The 20,498-nt window shown below is 36.2% G+C and overlaps 1 protein-coding gene across 1 annotated transcript; it reads right to left on the minus strand.

Annotated features, from left to right (window-relative positions):
• Window positions 1-1,039: 1,039 nt before the first annotated feature.
• Window positions 1,040-4,393, minus strand: LOC100893272 (UDP-glucuronosyltransferase 2A1). Its single transcript, XM_003729392.3, has one exon. The coding sequence runs from the start codon at window positions 4,089-4,091 to the stop codon at window positions 2,484-2,486; it is 1,608 nt and encodes a 535-aa protein (XP_003729440.2). The 5' UTR covers window positions 4,092-4,393; the 3' UTR covers window positions 1,040-2,483.
• Window positions 4,394-20,498: the final 16,105 nt, after the last annotated feature.

Consider the following 20,498-nt stretch of genomic DNA (forward strand, 5'->3'; position numbering starts at 1 on the left):
TATAATGGGACCTACATGAAAGCAAGCTTGTAAAGCTGTAGGCCCCAGTGAAATAGTTTGTTGTAATAAATGGAGGACGGATATAATAGTGACCAGTCTAAATGAATCAAAAAATAAAAGAGGAAAATAAACATGCCGTGGTGCTGTTTATAATGTCCCTTCCTTTATATACAAAAGTACACGTACTTAAATTATCGTGACTTCAGAATACTCCTTGGGGAGGGAAGCTCTCTGTCCTCTTGGCCCCATATCCCCTGCCACTCGTAACAACCAAACACGTCATATCTACCAACCCAGCAGTTCAAACCCTTTCTCTATCTATCTTTATTTTCCCTCTTTTTCACCCCCCTCTCTCTCTCTCTCTCTCTCTCTCTCCGCTCTTTCTTTCTTTCTTCTTCTTCTTCTTCTTCTTCTTCTTCTTCTTCTTCTTCTTCTTCTTCTTCGTCTTCGTCTCTTTTTCACCCCCCTCTCTCTCTCCGCTCTTTCTTTCTTTCTTCTTCTTCTTCTTCTTCTTCTTCTTCTTCTTCTTCTTCTTCTTCGTCTTCTTCTTTTTCTTCTTCGTCATTTTCTTCTCCGTCTTCTTCTTCTTCTTCTTCTTCTTCTTCTTCTCCATCTTATTCCTCTTTTCTTTTCTCTCTTTGTCTTCTTCGCCATTCTTTGGCTATTGAATACAGCCGCAACTATGTCTTGACCCAGGCTTCACCTTTGACACACAAAGTCAATCCAGGTTGCTATGGAATATAAAACTGACACTTGAATTGTCTTTTCCATCTGTTTCTCTGTAACTTTGTTTTTTCACTTCCTTTTTATAACGCATTTATTCAACAGAAACTTTACTCCAGATTTTCTCTACTCCTTAGAGCCAATGACGAATATGCAAACGTATTTTTCTGTATCTTACACTCACTTTTAATAATCTTATTTGAATTTATTTTTTCACCACCATTGAAAACATTGAAACAAAAGATATATAAATGTACAATGACAATGTCAATTTAACATAAATATAAACATGACATGGATTAATATACATATACATTATACAAATAAAAAATAGTTATAGCAAATTTAATTTCAAGAGTAAAACAATAAATGACTGTTTTCAATTAGATTGTGATCAGTGGTAAAAATAGAGTTAAAAAAATAGCACATGTGCCAGTCGAGTCTGACTCTCGTTATCTAAAGCCTAAAATAAAGTTTATAGAAAAATACACAATGGGTTCCAAATCTTATAAATAAGATTTGTGTACAATATTACAATTAAAAAATGAGACTGGTTGCCATTATATTACTATATAATTACAAGGTTAGAATTAGTGGTTTTCACCTAAGAGTAATTTTGTGAAGTTTTTACGAAAAGAGGTTCTTGATCATTCTCTCACTTCTTAGATCAGTAGGAAGCATTTTCAAAAAATACTTCCAACAAACGGAACAAAAAATGTCCTTGGTCTGTTTTGAATAAAGGAAGGCGTAATTGTCGACCCGTTTTTTGTCTTGGGGAATATTCATGTTGTATCATGCTGCAGTAATTGTTTAAGGAATGAGGTAATCGTTCATTTATCAAATCATGAAACAGTGCATTAGTATGAGCACGATGTGGCTTGGAAGTTATAGCACGTACAGTCATCTTTTGAGTATTAAATATATAATTCAAGTGTGATTTATAAGTACTACCCCCAAACCTCGATGCCATATGTAATATGTGGCTGTATCAGAGCTTTTGTACAACAGTATCAATATATATTTAGGGACAGTGCCGTAATTTAAAGAGGAAACCGACCTTTCTCCGTATACAGTCATTAACAGATTTTATATGTGAATGTTTGTCAGTGGTAATTCATACTAGTGTTATTGCTGTTCTCAGCTAACAAACCACTGTAACAACTTCTCTTGGCATTGCGAAGAACAGTCGTTATTCTATAGCTCCGATATTTGTTACATCACTTACATCAAAATTAGATTTTCGTACTTTTAAAAACAATTTATATTTTTTTCGAACAGACTTCATTATTGATTAGGTTATCCAAGGTTTTTTATAAGCTTTGCAGCTTCTTTTCTCTTTGATTGGTGCATGTTTATTACAAACATTTAATGAAATATGAAATATGCCAAACATCTTTATAGTTATTGATGTGCTGCCAGTCTTGCCCAGCAACTAAGATCATCTTTAAAGTTGTGTACATCATAGTTTTTATAACTTCTGTAAGTTACAGTCTGTGTATAATACTGCTTCAGGCTACACGGATTTGAAAATTGAAAACTAGCTACATGAACAAGATAAATTGACTGGACATGGTATTGATTGATGGAAAATAATATTTTGCTTAAATTTTGCTTTTTATCCTCGTTTTGTGTAAATTGTCTCCAGAATAATAGAATAAACAAATGACACTAAAATCTGAACCTAAAATCTATTGTATTTATTAAAAAAACACAATAGTGTAAAGAATTATAAAAGTGCTTATATATGAACAAAATATTACTCATTCAGACTTTGTATGTTGCGTTGTTCTAACAAAGCAAAACTTAAATAATGCATTCAATACCCGATACAGGAGCCAGCATACTGCAAATAAAAAAGAACCGATAAATAAGTAGACATCGATAAGATTTCGTTGGATGAAATTCATTTCGTACGATGGGGAATGCATATAGTGACCACCGTATTTCATGGCGTGTTGAACCCAAAAGGCAGCCCTATCTGCAGGCGGCTCAGGTCTATCGTGGAAGATGGCTGAAACTCGTTGCATCGCTTCTCGGTAGGAGTTGTTGCTGATGACATCCTGGAGGGCTTCGAGAAGGACATCAGCGCTGATCGTCCTCTTGTCAATGTTGCGTCCAATGTCTTTGGCCTCGACACGGGCACCGACATCGTACTGGTCAGCATGGATTGGGAACGTGACAAGGGGTACGGCGTGGTAGATGGCCTCGAAGAACCCGTTGTTCCCACCCTGGTACATCAATACCTTGGTCTTTGGATGTCCTAGGAGATCGTTTTGTGGTACCCAAGGTAGAACCTTGACGTTGTCGGGGATATCTTCAAGCTCTGCAGTCAACTGCCAGATGACCTTTTGAGGAAGTCGAGCAAATGCCTCCGAGAACGCTTTGACGATGTTGATAGGGACATCGGTGAAATAGGTCCCAGTTGTGCAGATGACGACGCCGTAATCTCCTGAGCTTTCCATGAAATCCTCTAGCTCTGGAGGCAACGGGCTTGAGGGCCGGGTTGTCAGTCCACCAACAGGTTTTATTTTGGGATGCAATGGACATGGGAATTCGTGAGCAAAGTCTGTGTTTACCAGGAAAAGCTCATTCTGCGACAAGACGTCTTTAATATTGTCCTTTGTGACGCCATGTTTCTTGATGAGCACATCATATGGCTTCATCATATCGTAGGCTACGAATTCAATAAGAAACGTCTGTAAAAAATTCAAAATTCGCTGGCCAAAGGTCATTCTATTTGTAAAACCTGTAAATACTTCAGGAACGTAGGATGGGTTCATCGAGCCATCGCGGAGGTTAGTACTGCCGTAGGTACAGGGCGACGGAAATGAAATCGAAGTGAGATACGGAATCCCAAGACTCCTGGCGATCAAAGGACCACAGAACCAAATCACATCATACACCAGGATATCGTAAGAACTGTCCTTGAGGTGCTTCATGAAGCGCTGGTCCCCCAATATGTTATCACAGTCAACCGCTCGTCCATCTTTCATGATTTCCAGCAATGTCAACAGCTGCATAGTGGCCGAGGAGAAGGCTCTCCTGTTGAAAGCATCGAACTGATGATGCACTTCCTCAACAGGTACAGTGTGGTTGAACACCTCGAAGTTGAAAAGGCGTGAATACTTTTCGTCCTTGGCTCTGTGCTCGAAAGCGTTGCTGATCAGCATGGTGACGCTGTGATTCCAACGGACCAGGCTTTCCCCGATGGCCGCCATGCAGTAGAAATGACTGCCCTCTCCCAGCACAGCGTTCATAAGCACATTCCCTCCAGAGACCTGTTCTGGCGAAGAAATGAAAAGAGTCAACACGACAAGGACTTTCAAGACTTGTATCCCAGTAAGCGACGAAGCGACCATGTTTTTCATGTCTATTTTCTCCGCTGTAGAGAAAGAATCAGCCTACAGGCGCATTTATACCTAGACATATGACAAACCGTGGCAATAATGCATACCAGTCAAGTCAACAATTTGTCACCGTACACTGATCACTGACCTTTAGCTTTTAAGAATATTAGTGTTGATTTCTAAAGAGATTCGATCTTACATAGTTTTGTCCTCCGGAACCGTGACCTGAATTTGACTCTGATACAACGCATGCGAGCCCGGGTCGATTTCCTTGTAGCTTTTACACCTACAATTAACATGCACATTAGAGCCTAGGTCTCATGCAACGATTACTATTTGCAGGGAGTTACTACTTAAAATCAAAGGAAAAGACAAACAGTGTTTTGTTGTCTTTTTCATTTGGTTTAATTTATCGGGGTTATTTTGTTGTAAAAACGTGAACGTGGTTGAAAACTTGTGCATACATCTATAACAAACTGCCTGAAAAACAGTACGTTCGAAATATCGATAGCCAAAACTATCATTATTTTAGTATGTGCCAACAGAGAATTTTGCCTCTGTTGTGTTTCGCTGTTTTTCGTAGTGCGTTCCGTGAAGCAAAACTATTCTAAATAACAAATTTATAAGTGCTAGTTATTGTTAAATCTACTGGAGGAAATGGATGGATGGAGGTATTTTCGTTATCGTGTAGGTGGGACCAGGGGTATGAGCAGATCAGTGGGAGGGAGGGACTGATCATTGTTTATCACTATACAAACGTCCTGTGTCCTAAAGGTCGAAACTGACCTGAAGGGCGAAAAAATGCCCTACGTTGCATTAAATTGACCATTTTCCTTTGGTCCTGCTTAATTCTGCTCTTAAATCGTGATTTGTTCTTTTTATGATTTGTTTGGGGGGGGGGGGGGGGACTTTTTGGGGCTTTAAACAAAGTAACACCTAATAAGAAGAGCCTTTATGGGGGTAATCGTAAGGAAGTGTTGTTCTTGTTTCCTTGTATCATTCTTATTGTAATCATTTACAGTAGGTGGGACCAGTGATAAACAATGATCAGGAATTAATTCTTTAAAATGCTGGAGCGCTGTAATGGCAGCTTGGCTAAAGCCGGGGTAATAATAAATGCGCCTCGGAATAGAATTTCTAGATAGACGGCGCTATTATAGAAATGCCTATTATTATCCAATAATAGTGAGTACATTTTTAACAAAAGCGTGAAATATTTCAATATAACTTTTTGTATAAAGTGGTACTAAAATGCAAATCTTAATGCGATGATAACGTTGACATTCTGTGATACATTGGTAGGTACAAAATATTAATTCCATTCATAAAGTGTTACACATCAAGGATAATTGTAAAAAGAGTGCCAACAAAAGCAAGTGCATTTCTTTACTTATTTTGATTAATGTTAAGTTTGTATGGTCACCATTACTTCCACTGATAATATTAGTTGTATATCAGGTAGAGATAACCCATATTACTTTTGTCTTTGATTTCACCCTGTTCCTCTCCTCAGCACTGACTTTTAAAAGGGGTCAAAAGTTTGACATGTTTGTCAGTCTCCAGTTTGTTATTGCATGGCCCACAGAAGAGCTTTATTGGGTTTAGGTTATTTGACATGCCTTGTAACTCCATCTTATCCACCTCTCACTTCTTTAGAAATGCATTAATAAAACTAGGGATCACTGTTATTCGGAAATAAAGAATACTATTTTTTACACTGTAATACATTTTACACTGTAATACCCATCGAAAATCTACATACGAAATGGAAATGAAAAATTAAAACATCAATATCAGTCCAAACAAAATCTTGAACAGCTTTATCATTCTTTTCCTTTTCTTACTCTCACAAGAATTTTTCCTGGACAGTGTCAATGACCATGATGACCAATGGTCAACCAGTGTCCCGGGCTGAAGGCTGAGACTAGGATGATTTCAATTTGATATCAATTCAATTTATTCCCTCATTAAAACGACATGAAATACATAATACAAGTAAAAATACAAAAAAAAAAAAAAAAAACACAAACATCATGACAATAAATACAAGTAAAGCTTGGTTTAAAAATGAGTTGGGAAAAATTAAAGATTAAAAATCTTGTAAATTTTATCCCTACCCAGGAAACAAGAAAATTATAAGCTATTTTTCCCTCTAAAAAACGAGGGGAAAAAATGCAATACAATCCCAAATCAGGTGCTTGGCGCAAAGGACAGCTTAGACAATACAAGGGCGACAATGGAATAACAAGGTAAATAGAGAGAGGGGATGAGAGAAGGGTAAGGAGACGCAAGAGTGAGAGAGAGAGTGAGAGAGAGAGAGAGAGAGAGAGAGAGAGAGAGAGAGAGAGAGAGAGAGAGAGAGAAGAGAGAGAGAGAGAGAGAGAAAGAGAGAGAAAGAGAGAGAAAAAGAGAGAGAAAGAGGCAGAGAGAGAGAGAGAGAAAGAGAGAGAGAGAATGAGAGAGAGAGAAAGAGAGATAAAGAGAGAGAAAAAGAGAGAGAAAGAGGCAGAGAGTGAGCAAGAGAGAACCTGGAAGAAAATAGATTGCGATTGCAATGAAGGTACAATTATATCATCAAGAAGCTGCTTTGTTCTTATATGAAAACAAAGATGGAACCTAATCACCGGTGAGCATTGTCCCCCTTGATTGATGGCCATGATAAATTGGTTTGAATAAATTCAGACAATTTGTTAGAAAAAGTAGTTGGCAATATCGACATTATTAAAGACTTTGATTTAACGTGTTTTAAGTTTAAAACTTTCATAACTAACCTGATATTAGCAAGTTATATTCTTTTCGTTGGTAACAAAAATGTATTGTTTTAAATTTTCTGTATATTTGAATTACGAAATAAAATGAAATATATTGAAAGGCATCCCATAATAAATTCAATTTAATTCAATTCGATTCAATTCAATATACTATGCAAATACCTGGCATGAATTCATTCTTTGAAATGCTAGAGCGCCGTGATGGCAACACAGCTCGTTCGTTCGTTCGTGTCTCCTTAGATCAAGATAGTTATGTAAAGTTCCTTAATTAAATTAAATTAAATTAAATTAAGTTCTTCCATCGCCCGATTGCAGCACAGCTAAAGCCGGGGTAATAATCTCCAAGTTTGGAAGCGCTTAGTGATTGTAATAAGCGCTATATAAAAACCGAGTATTATTATTATTATTATAATTATGAATCTTATTGCTGTAATACATGTATACACGATGCGCTGTCCTTATGTATTTATCAAAAGCTTTCAAAAATTAAAGTGATGAAATGAAAACAAGTTGGTTATCCCTAATCTGATTATCACTTTATTTAAACATTGAATTAGCAGCATGAGCGAGCCACCATCATCACCATCCTAGCCCCATGCAAATCAAAAATAAACGAATGTATCATCAAGGTCGTTTGTAGCAGTTGCGGAATAAAGATGAAGAAAATCCTTTTTCATGGTGAGCACTTTCTGTCTCTTTTCATTTATAAGGACCTTTCTTTTTAATTAAAAGGGATGGGATTTGGTGGGCTATTCTATCATGACAAGCCTATAATTTTACCATTACCATTAAATTGACAGTGTAAACATTGATACCTAAAGCAGTAGTCAACAATGATTGAAATGAAACTGGGCGATTTAGTGTATGATGTTGATTAATCATTTTTCTTCTTTCTTAACTGCTTTAAAGGAAACTAAGGAACATGCACATTGCCTATTATACCCCCAGCTCCAATATAACGTCGTGCTTCACATCAACTACGCTATTACCCAGATTACAATCAACAGTTACTATTGTGCCATGATGGACAGATTTAGCACAGCTATGGCTAAATGCAGTGAACACTTAGCAAGAAAGCACGATCAACAGGAAACCGGCAAACGTGCATGGCCAAAGAGAACACGATGGGTCCATGACAGTCATCTCCCTTTTTCAGCCTCTCATGTCGAGGAGGAGGTGATGGAGTTTTCATGTCAGCGGTCCGCCAAAATGCACCGGCATGGTAGTATAAATGAAGCCTTAAGTAGAGATGACACGATACCAAACCTCGTCTGTATAACGTTCTAAATTATAAATAATGAGAATGAAACGAAACCAAAGTGGTAGAGTCGAAGAATCTTACAGGAAAATCAACCAATCTTGCATCATGTTGCAAAGACTCTACTAGGAAATCAGTTTCAAGTGACAGAAACAAGGAACAAAACCTTATCAATCTGGGGTACTTAGATCAAGTAAGGGTCCACTCTGTTGGTCATGTATCATCACATCATGTGGAAGAGATTTTTTATATTTTAAGTAATCTATAAAATAGATTAGAATGACTTTTAGTATGGGGAAGACAACTCGTCAACTAAATGATTAGCCGAAACACTTATGTATAAAACTGGGCCGGTAAACACCGTGACAGCAATGACAAAAATATCAATGGAAGTACAGTCGTGAACGAACAGAACTCGCACCAATTAAAATTCAAACTCCCAACAAATGTTGCGCCAAGTTATAGGAAAATAGTAAAAGGGCCTCTCTAAACAACTGATTTTCGAGATAAATATATTTAGACATATTTTAGAATTTAGTTTCACACTAAAACAGTTGGGTAAAATTTTAACCAATATTGAGTTAACATGGACATGCATGTTTGTTGGGTAAAATGTACCCCCAAATTGAGTAAATGATACCCAAGATTTTTTTTCTTCCAGTGCAGGCAGATCATCGCATATTTTGTTTTGTTTAAAGTTACTTTATTTACTTATAGTTCATTTATCTGAGCTACCATGTTCCGATATATCTTTCTCTCATTTTTCTGTTTGGGTAATCATCTTTTCCTACTACAATTGCTTAAAATCATTTTGTATTACCATCAGAATTATACAAAGGCATTGCTTTCATAATGCAAGAAATCTTTGTGGAATCTATTTGTTTCAAAAGAATAGAAAATTAAATAATTCCCTCTGTGTCATGTTAACGTGATGTTGACTAATCAATTTAATTCACTCATCTGAACAAGAGTCAACATAGAAAATAAATATATATTCGGTGAACGCCTTTCAGATACAGACAAATTATAAAACAAATATGCCCGCTGGGTAAAGATTTGACTGGAATTCCAGGATTAAAAAGGAATGGAATCTAATTAAAATGGAGCCGACTTTGTGTCAAAATGGAAAGAAAATTAAATTACATCGGTACTAATATGTCTTGTGTTATAAATGTCACAATCTGACTACTGACTGTAAATATTCATTCTGACATTTTAATACAAAGCAGTATGGTGAAGTGCATCACACCAAAACAAAACGTTTCATGTGGAACTTTTTAGATACAGAATCTTTTTTTGAAAAGCCATTGGAATAAACCTGGTATACTTACGTCATAAGGCACAATTATTACAAAAATCCCGTTATTACTGGGTATAATTCAGTAATTTCAATAATCAGAAAATCAGTAAAAAGAAATGTGACAAATGATGGGAACGGGGAGGGGGCGAAGTGCATTAAAGTGTTTTTAAATTTCCCATCGAATCTTCAAATAAAAGAATGCAAAGCTGGTTGACATTTTAAGAGAATATCGATTTACTGTCAGAAAAATTGATATGTATTTGACATGATAAGTGACAAGAGACACTATTTCGCTGGCATAATCGATGCTGTTCAAATATAATGAAGGTATCCCTTAAAGGGCCTTGGTAACATTGTTTATTAGAGAGAAAATGGTGCTAAGGTAGTGACTTCTTTGCTAGATGTACCATTAAAGATAATCTGAAAGTTTGAGTGAAAACGGACCATTATTAATGATAAAAATTGGGGAAAACTGATCTGATGTATATTATTACGATTTAATTACATTTCAGGTAAATGTAAATCGTCACAACGCAATGAATCGGCTATTTATACCATTCAAGACATTTTTAGTGTTGACAGATCTTTAAAAGCCTGTCTTATGTTTTATTTTCAAGGAGACACGGTTGGGAAAATTCAAAAATTGTTGGGAGAATTTACTGTTAATCACTGTTAGAGGGTGCTGCATGCACAGTGTCGCCTTTAAAGAAAACCATACATATTTTTGCGGTTTGAGAATTTTTTCAGGATTATTCGCCTGTTAGAGGGTAACTACGGTAGAAGGAATATAATAAGAAATATTTCATACAAAAATTGCACCGTTTTTTTTTAATCAACCTTCAACAATGTTACCGAGTCACTTTAATAGGGAATGAATAATGGAAGTGACTGTATTTATATACCACAATAATCCATATGCGGCCTACTTACATTGTTGATGTTATGAAAGATATATGCAGTTACCAAGACAGTTAGAGATGGAGAAATTAGTGCGGTGAAAAAGAAATGGTCCAGATATTCAATTCGATTCAATTTAATTCAATTTATAACACAAAAGTCAATATGCGGTATACTGACATTGTTGATGTTATGAAAGATATATGCAGTTACCAAGACAGTTAGCGATGGAGAAGTTATTGGGGTGAAAAAGAAATGGTCCAGATATTCAATTCGATTCAATTCAATTCAATTTATAACACAAAAGTCAATATGCGGTATACTGACAATTTTTTATGTTATAAAAGATAATTATGTGCAAGAGGGTTAGCGATGGAGAAGTTAGTACGGTGGAAAATAAATTGTGCAGATAGTCAATTCGATTCATTTCAGTTAATATTAAAGTAACATATTTTCTGTTTTTCCCGTTTAAAAAGTAATACATTTATACATATTGACATGGGCAATTTAAAGATAAACTTGATTTCTGGTAAATATGGAAAATAAATTCTCACAGATTCGAACGAAACGTACACTGAATGTTCAAGATTACAAATAAATGACATGGGCCTAACAATTTTGATAGAAAATGTATAATGGCTGAGTAATGAGAGTGAAAAATAAGGAAATCAGGTAAGTAGGCCCGACACCATGTGCATAACACAGGTCACTTAGTGCAAACATGAGTTGTGGTTTTTATCGAAGGTAATGCCCAGTAAGTGTTTGTGCTTTAATAAAAAGGTCACTGGTTCAAACAACCAATGTACTGCAGGATAAACATACCAGAATAAATCATACCGGCTTTCTCTCAAAATACTATTCTCTTACCAGAGCTCAAGATTTGCTTTGAGTTACTTTAACATAGCAACAGTTTTAATACAGGGAAGATGTCGTATTTCTTGAAAGCATATCATGTTTGTGTTGGTAGGTCTTTGGAAAATACAAAATTAATATATAAGAACGAAAAGAACAATAAAAGAAGAAAGGAAAAGAATAGAAAGGGAAAAGGAAATCAGAGTGACGAAGTTGAAAGCATACTGCAATAAATTACATGGTAACTAGCGTATAAGTACTTTGGTGTTATGTGATGTGATGTATTTGTACTTTTTACCTTATTTTCGATATGTCTGATATACACTCTCATCCTCAGCATCATTTATTATATATATATATATATATATATATATATATATATATATATATATCTATCTCTCGCCTTGTCTCTCTTTCTCTCTCCCTCTCTCCCTTTGTCTCTTTCTCTCCCTCTCTGTCTGTCTCTATATCACACTTTTCCTGGATCTCCTGTGCTGTCTGCACTATTATCCTCCCTACCTCTCTTCTATATTTCCCTCCAGCCCTATGATGATTGTGGAATAGAATGTTAAGCGAATTTTATGAATTGTATTAATTTGTATATATATATGTGTACACTGATTTATTTAAAATTCAATCACTGCGTGATATGTCTCAATACGTTTTATGTTTGTATAAATATTTATGTTTTTACAATGTACAAAGTTCTGCAATTCAACCATCTGGCTGCAAATGAATTTTTAATAAAACCATTACCATTACCATCACCATTACCATTACCATATAGTATATATTACTTCAGGTCCACTGAAACGACTTAAATTTTGCTTACCAGTGTTTCATTTCAGAAAAATAATTTCTCACTTGTATTTCTCTGTTTTCTGATTGCGTTTCTTTAACACACAGTCGAGAAAGCATATTTATTCAAAATTGTAATTTTAGAGGAATATAGATGCGTGCTTTTATTGGTTATTTTAATCTTCAATCTCCCTATAGACGCCAACTTTGCGATAGTTCGGCGAAGATAGCGACACAATGTGCGGCGCCAACAATACTACATGTGTTTCTGATATGTGGTGGCATTAAACACTCAGTGTACACACACACACACACACACACACGCACACACACACACACCCCACACAATCAATAACACGCGCGTACACTCTCACATAATTATATATATATATATATATATATATATATATATATATACATACATAGTATAACCCTCTCTCTCTCTGTCGATTTTTTCTATCCATCTCCTCTCTCCCCCTCTCCCTCCCTCCCTCCCTCCCTCCCCTCTCACAATCTTTCTCCATCTCCCCATTTTTATCTGCATGTATTCCTGTTTCCTATCCTGTCCCTATCTCTCTCCCCCCCCTCCTCTCTCTCTCTTCAACATATCATTTATATGTTTTTTCTTCAAGTTCTGTACCAATGTACTTCGTGTACAATACATTTACTGAGTTGGTGCTTAATTGTTAATGCATAGAATACGACCTTCGCCTTTCAAACGTATAATCAGTTATTGTAATAAAAATAGAACATAATTTATAGACATTTTTCAATCGAATTTGCGATCGATGTGTAATCAGTAAATATAACGGAAATAGAACACAATTTAAAGACATTTTTAGATCAGACTGGCGATCGATGCAGCATCGACTTAGAAATTTGATTTAAAAAACACCTCAAGGTGACAACGGACGAATTTAGTATAGTGCGGTATGGTATGTAATCCCGTAAGAATTTTTGTGCCAAAGGTAATTTTTTTGCTGTTTTGGCTTCAAAAGTGTCCTAATTTTTTATGTTATAAAAGATAATTATGTGCAAGAGGGTTAGCGATGGAGAAGTTAGTACGGTGGAAAATAAATTGTGCAGATAGTCAATTCGATTCATTTCAGTTAATATTAAAGTAACATATTTTCTGTTTTTCCCGTTTAAAAAGTAATACATTTATACATATTGACATGGGCAATTTAAAGATAAACTTGATTTCTGGTAAATATGGAAAATAAATTCTCACAGATTCGAACGAAACGTACACTGAATGTTCAAGATTACAAATAAATGACATGGGCCTAACAATTTTGATAGAAAATGTATAATGGCTGAGTAATGAGAGTGAAAAATAAGGAAATCAGGTAAGTAGGCCCGACACCATGTGCATAACACAGGTCACTTAGTGCAAACATGAGTTGTGGTTTTTATCGAAGGTAATGCCCAGTAAGTGTTTGTGCTTTAATAAAAAGGTCACTGGTTCAAACAACCAATGTACTGCAGGATAAACATACCAGAATAAATCATACCGGCTTTCTCTCAAAATACTATTCTCTTACCAGAGCTCAAGATTTGCTTTGAGTTACTTTAACATAGCAACAGTTTTAATACAGGGAAGATGTCGTATTTCTTGAAAGCATATCATGTTTGTGTTGGTAGGTCTTTGGAAAATACAAAATTAATATATAAGAACGAAAAGAACAATAAAAGAAGAAAGGAAAAGAATAGAAAGGGAAAAGGAAATCAGAGTGACGAAGTTGAAAGCATACTGCAATAAATTACATGGTAACTAGCGTATAAGTACTTTGGTGTTATGTGATGTGATGTATTTGTACTTTTTACCTTATTTTCGATATGTCTGATATACACTCTCATCCTCAGCATCATTTATTATATATATATATATATATATATATATATATATATATATATATATATATCTCTATCTCTCGCCTTGTCTCTCTTTCTCTCTCCCTCTCTCCCTTTGTCTCTTTCTCTCCCTCTCTGTCTGTCTCTATATCACACTTTTCCTGGATCTCCTGTGCTGTCTGCACTATTATCCTCCCTACCTCTCTTCTATATTTCCCTCCAGCCCTATGATGATTGTGGAATAGAATGTTAAGCGAATTTTATGAATTGTATTAATTTGTATATATATATGTGTACACTGATTTATTTAAAATTCAATCACTGCGTGATATGTCTCAATACGTTTTATGTTTGTATAAATATTTATGTTTTTACAATGTACAAAGTTCTGCAATTCAACCATCTGGCTGCAAATGAATTTTTAATAAAACCATTACCATTACCATCACCATTACCATTACCATATAGTATATATTACTTCAGGTCCACTGAAACGACTTAAATTTTGCTTACCAGTGTTTCATTTCAGAAAAATAATTTCTCACTTGTATTTCTCTGTTTTCTGATTGCGTTTCTTTAACACACAGTCGAGAAAGCATATTTATTCAAAATTGTAATTTTAGAGGAATATAGATGCGTGCTTTTATTGGTTATTTTAATCTTCAATCTCCCTATAGACGCCAACTTTGCGATAGTTCGGCGAAGATAGCGACACAATGTGCGGCGCCAACAATACTACATGTGTTTCTGATATGTGGTGGCATTAAACACTCAGTGTACACACACACACACACACACACACGCACACACACCCCACACAATCAATAACACGCGCGTACACTCTCACATAATTATATATATATATATATATATATATATATATATATACATACATAGTATAACCCTCTCTCTCTCTGTCGATTTTTTCTATCCATCTCCTCTCTCCCCCTCTCCCTCCCTCCCTCCCTCCCTCCCCTCTCACAATATTTATATATATCTTTCTCCATCTCCCCATTTTTATCTGCATGTATTCCTGTTTCCTATCCTGTCCCTATCTCTCTCCCCCCCCCCTCCTCTCTCTCTCTTCAACATATCATTTATATGTTTTTTCTTCAAGTTCTGTACCAATGTACTTCGTGTACAATACATTTACTGAGTTGGTGCTTAATTGTTAATGCATAGAATACGACCTTCGCCTTTCAAACGTATAATCAGTTATTGTAATAAAAATAGAACATAATTTATAGACATTTTTCAATCGAATTTGCGATCGATGTGTAATCAGTAAATATAACGGAAATAGAACACAATTTAAAGACATTTTTAGATCAGACTGGCGATCGATGCAGCATCGACTTAGAAATTTGATTTAAAAAACACCTCAAGGTGACAACGGACGAATTTAGTATAGTGCGGTATGGTATGTAATCCCGTAAGAATTTTTGTGCCAAAGGTAATTTTTTTGCTGTTTTGGCTTCAAAAGTGTCCTAATTGGCCAAAAATGATGGGGTACAAATTTTCAGACCCCTCCTTCATTTCCTGGGGGTCCTAGACCGGGAGCCAGGGGGGGGGGGGGGTCAACCTAGCTGGGAAGGAAACCAATTTTCATGTGCACAGATGTAAAGATCGCATAGCTACATATAACAAATTGACCGTCTGACATGTTCTAAGTGGTGGGTGTGGCCAGGGGGACGCCCCCACCGTAAAAGTGGCCCTTTTGACGACAAAATAGTATTATGTAAATAATATTTTAAGGAAACCTTGAACCACCATTAGTTTGGTGTCATAAAAAAGAGATTTAAATTATCTAAATTTTGATACCAATTTCAAAGAATTTGGGATTAATTAACATCGCAAATTTTAGTAAAAAACATAATTTTTGTGATTTTTTTAGAAAAATTGAATTTTATCAAAAAACATTATTTTCCTTATATCAAAATCGGAGAATTGCATTTTTTCACAACTTTCCAAGAATTTGCTTATTTACAACGACAATATGCTGCGCGAGGGAGAGGTTTATATATCGTTTCAATAAAAAGTTATAGCAATCCAAAGTTATTGATTTGATTTCCACAAAAACAACATTTTTGCCCACATGTGTATTACGTGCATTAGTGTATTAAGGACCTGTTTGGTGTGTTTACATCGAGTTTTTAAGAAAACTTTGAAATAAAACCTCTAATCACCATGTATTTGGTGTCAATAGATGGATAATACCTTCATTCTGATATCAATTTCAATGAGTGATGTAGTGTGTGAAATATAAATTTTGAGCCAAAAAGGTGCTTTATTGTAGATATTCCTCTGATTTTTGCAAGTATATCGGTATATCAACTGGACAAAAGTGATTAGACATTTAGTAGTGCAGAAAGTTCAATGGAATTAGAGCGCTGAGTGCAATTGATAAGTTCTTCTCCTGTATTCTGGGATGTTTCAGGAAATGTGGGCATTGGCAGTTGCCTCCCCCCCCCCAAATTGCATAAATCATATAGTCTTTTTGAACATGTTGCTGAAATGACATGATTTTCTGTGATTTTTTCTCTTTTTGGGAGGTAAATTATACTTTTGTATGCCTTTGTTGGAAAATGACAAGTCTCCCAAATTTACAATTAGGCAAAAAAATGTGCTCATTTAGAAGCCTTCATGTCAGAGCCTGCAGAACGGTAGGGCTCTAGCCCTCCTCACTTTTTTGAAAAAGAAAGAAAGAGAGAAAACAAGAATGCTCTTCTGACCGTAATTAAATACCTAAAACCCCTGAGCTTCCAGGGGCTCCACACCCTGGACCTCTCCAAGGGCCCTAAGACGGATCCCTGAATGCTCATCTGACCATAATTAAATGCCTTAAACGCTGAGCTTCATGGGACACAGCCCCCTGGACCCTACTTCAATTGGTGACCTGCCAGTGTCACAAATAAGGTATCTAAATATGCTTATCTGACGGTAATTTAATTCTTAAAACCCATGCAGCTTCCGAGGGCTTCGCCCCTTGACCCCGCCGGGGCAAAGACACTGGACCCCACGCCAATTTACGCTGCACTCGCTCCGCTCTACCTGAACGTTAATACTCCACTTTGAAAAACGTTCCGCGGGGCCGGCATGTAACGTGTAAGAGTGGTGGTGGTTGTACAGATTTTTCTTCTGCCCCCAAAAAACGTTTTTGCTCATTACGCCACTGCCCCTAAAAGGTGAGCCCCCTGGAATGTTTGCCCCCTCCCTCAATCCCAAACTGCTTCCGGCGCGCCTGGTGGGGGTGTCTGTCAGATGTTCCTTAAATACCCTAACCTCAATATTGAGCTAGATCAGCTTGAAAGGAAACCCAAATGGAACCTATCGTAAGAGGACACTTTTTTTTTTTTTTGGTCTCGAAATTTGAAAATTTGACATTTTGCTCCGTTGGGAGGGGGGGGGGGGGGGGGGGTAAGGTCAGCTTTTTTAGGTCAGCCATGGGATTTTTTTTTTTTTTTTTTTTTTAAATAAATACAAAAAATTGCAAAGGGGGGGGGGGTAACCCCCAACCCCCCCCCCCCCTTGTGTACGCGCCTGTATATGGTATATATTTGGCTCAAAATTTATATTTCACACACTACATCACTCAATGAAATTGATATCAGAATGAAGGTATTTTAATTATCCATCTTTTGACACCAAAAATATGGTGATTTGAGATTTTAGTTCTAAGTTATCTTTGAAACTCGATGTTAACACTAATGCATACAGTTAATACACATGTGGGCAAACATGTTGTTTTTGTGGAAATCAAATCAAAAAGTTTGGATTGCTATAACTTTTTATTGAAACGATATATAAAACTCTCCCTCGCTTATGATATTGTCGTTGTAAATAAGCAAATTCCTGGAAAGTTATGAAAAAATGCAATTCTCCGATTTTGATATATGGAAAATAATGTTTTTTGATAAAATTCAATTTTTCTAAAAAAAAAATCACAAAATCATTTTTTTAACTTAAATTTGCGATGTTAATTAATCCCAAATTCTTGAAATTGGTATCAAAATGAAGATAATTCAACTCTCTTTCATATGACACCAAACTCATGGTGGTTCAAGGTTTTTTAAAAATATTATTTACATAATACTATTTTGTCGTCAAAAGGGCCACTTTTTTGGTGGGGGCGTCCCCCTGGCCACACCCACCACTTAGAACATGCCAGGCGGTCAATTTGTTATGTTGAGCTATGCGATCTTTACATCTGTGCAGTGTGCACATGAAAATTGATTTCCTTCCCAGCTAGGTTGACCCCCTGGCTCCCGGTCTAGGACCCCCAGGAAATGAAGGAGGGGTTTGAAAATTTGTACCCCCATCATTTTTGGCCAATTGGGACCCTTTTAAGCCAAAACAGCAACAACAACAAAAAATCACCTTTGGCCCAAAAATCCTACGGGAGCTGTTTCAGTGACATACCGTACCACACTAATACGTGTGACATGTACAGTATATATATTATACAACGGAAATTTTCAAGAGCTTTCCAATTCGTTCCCTCAACTGTTTGTGTGGCATACGTATATCAATTATGCCCCGTTCATGGCGAATGTATGTTCTATTGACACAATAATGAAATGGGTCGTCTGGGAGATATTTGATATCACGTTGTATGTCACAGTTAAAAGAATGTAAATCCAGAATGTAAATGAGTTCAGTTATACAGTCAGTAATTTGATCTAAATGTTTTTTCGCCCTGTTTTTCTGTGTTTTTTTAACGCCATGCAGAGACATACTAATGCGAAAGTGAGAGGTATCTAGTAAATAAACATGAATACAGACTTTAGAAATACATTTTAACTATTGGACTTTTTCAAACTGTTTAATATTTTGAACTTTTGAACCTTATTATCATCATTGTTATTATTATTATTATTATGCTCAAACTGCAAACCAGTTCATGAACGAAACGAATCGAACACTTACTTCACTCGCACACACCCACATGCACGCACTTTGCAATTTCTTTTTTTTTGCTCTTGTTATTTAGATACTCTCTGAAAAAAATCTTTATACGTGATACTCCATCCTCCTGCATACTCATATCACAGCGTTTTTCGGAGGCTATCGACTCAAGCGGTTGGCCTCTGCATTTATCTTGATTCTCTGATTTTCTTTCAAGTTGTCAATGATTTACACACTGTATATGTATTTTTTTTGTACAGGTATTTTTTTGTCACATTTTATGTAAATCATTTATATATACTCTTATTGTTGTTTGAATGTCTTGTATTTGATTTTGCAGCAAATGTAGAAACATCTGCTTATAAAATTTAAAAAAATAGATTAAAAAAAGCATTTGGCATCACCTGTGTCTGGAGGGGGGGGGGGGATGGGGAGGGGCGATCTTAATCACTGTGACCCTCTACTTGAAGTCTCTCCTCCCGTTTAACTGATTGAGGATGTGCAGATGGATCACTACACCGGTGTTTCCCTCTTCTCTTAGACGAATATAGCAGAAGATTTTTGCAGTGGCTTTCCTCTACAAGGGGCTTCTATGAAGCGTCCTTTCCGAAGGACCGGCTGTTTTCCACTCTAACCTAAACTGCGTCAATGAAACGCGGGCTTCAATCATCCGCCTTGGATGGATTCGAACCCACGATCTTTGGTCCGATGGGCAGACGCTATACCGACTAAGTGAACTTGTCTCATCAAAGCATGAAAGGTTCAACTTTTTTTACCTTTTGGCCCGAATTCACAAGGGAGTAAAAACGCGTCGAATCGCGTCATATGACGCACATAAACCTAGGTTTTTCGACAGACCCCCTTTGTGAATTTGGGCCTTTGATTCTTGATGTTTTGTGCTTTATTGGTGTTCAGCCGCATTTGACCTTTATTGTTCTTAATGTATTTTTTTGAGTATGTAACGTATCCAGGGGCTGACTGCGGGAGTGATCATGTGCTGGTGATATGTACACTTCAGTGCAAATTAAAGAAACTCAAGAGACCAAAAGTTGTGAAAATATTGGATTTTAAACAGTTGAGTAAACCGGACGCAAACCGGACATACGTCAAGAATTTACTGTACAAGTAAAGAATAGGTTTGAGTTGCTCATAGATGAAGGTGAAGAAAACACGTGGGAGACGATGTGAAATATTCTGGTAGAAACAGCGGAAGAGTATGTGCCGACGAAAGAGAGAAAAAGAAGGAACAAATGGATGACAGAGAAGATTCTTTTAATGATGAAAGATAGACAGAAAATTTGAAATAGACAATGCAAAAAAATATAGGGACCTAGACAAACAAATTAGGCAAAAATGTAATGAGGCAAAAGAGAGCTGGCTAAACGAACAATGTGTAGAAATTGAAAATCAATTCGATAAGAATAGTAATGTTTACCAAAGAATAAATGAGATTTCAGGTAAAAAGTCTGGTTGTTCAAACCCTGGCTGTATCAAAGGAAAAGATGGGTCAATCCTGTTTGAAATGAAGAACAAAATGAGTAGGTGGACGCAATACATTGGCGAACTTTTTAAGGATAGTAGGGAAGCAATGCCGAGATTTGCAGATGAAGTTAAAGGGGAGAAAATTCTTGAATCTGAAGTCCGTTAAGCAATGTCAAAGATGAAGAAGAACAAAGCAGCTGGACCAGATGGTGTGGTCACTGAAATGTTTGAAGCATTAGAGGAATATGGTGTTGATAGAATAACATAAATTATCAACAAAATATATGATGACGGAACATTTCCAGATGAAT

Source organism: Strongylocentrotus purpuratus, unplaced genomic scaffold (assembly GCF_000002235.5).
Source record: "Strongylocentrotus purpuratus isolate Spur 01 unplaced genomic scaffold, Spur_5.0 spur5_scaffold_4, whole genome shotgun sequence".
Classification (NCBI taxonomy): Eukaryota; Metazoa; Echinodermata; class Echinoidea; order Camarodonta; family Strongylocentrotidae; genus Strongylocentrotus; species Strongylocentrotus purpuratus.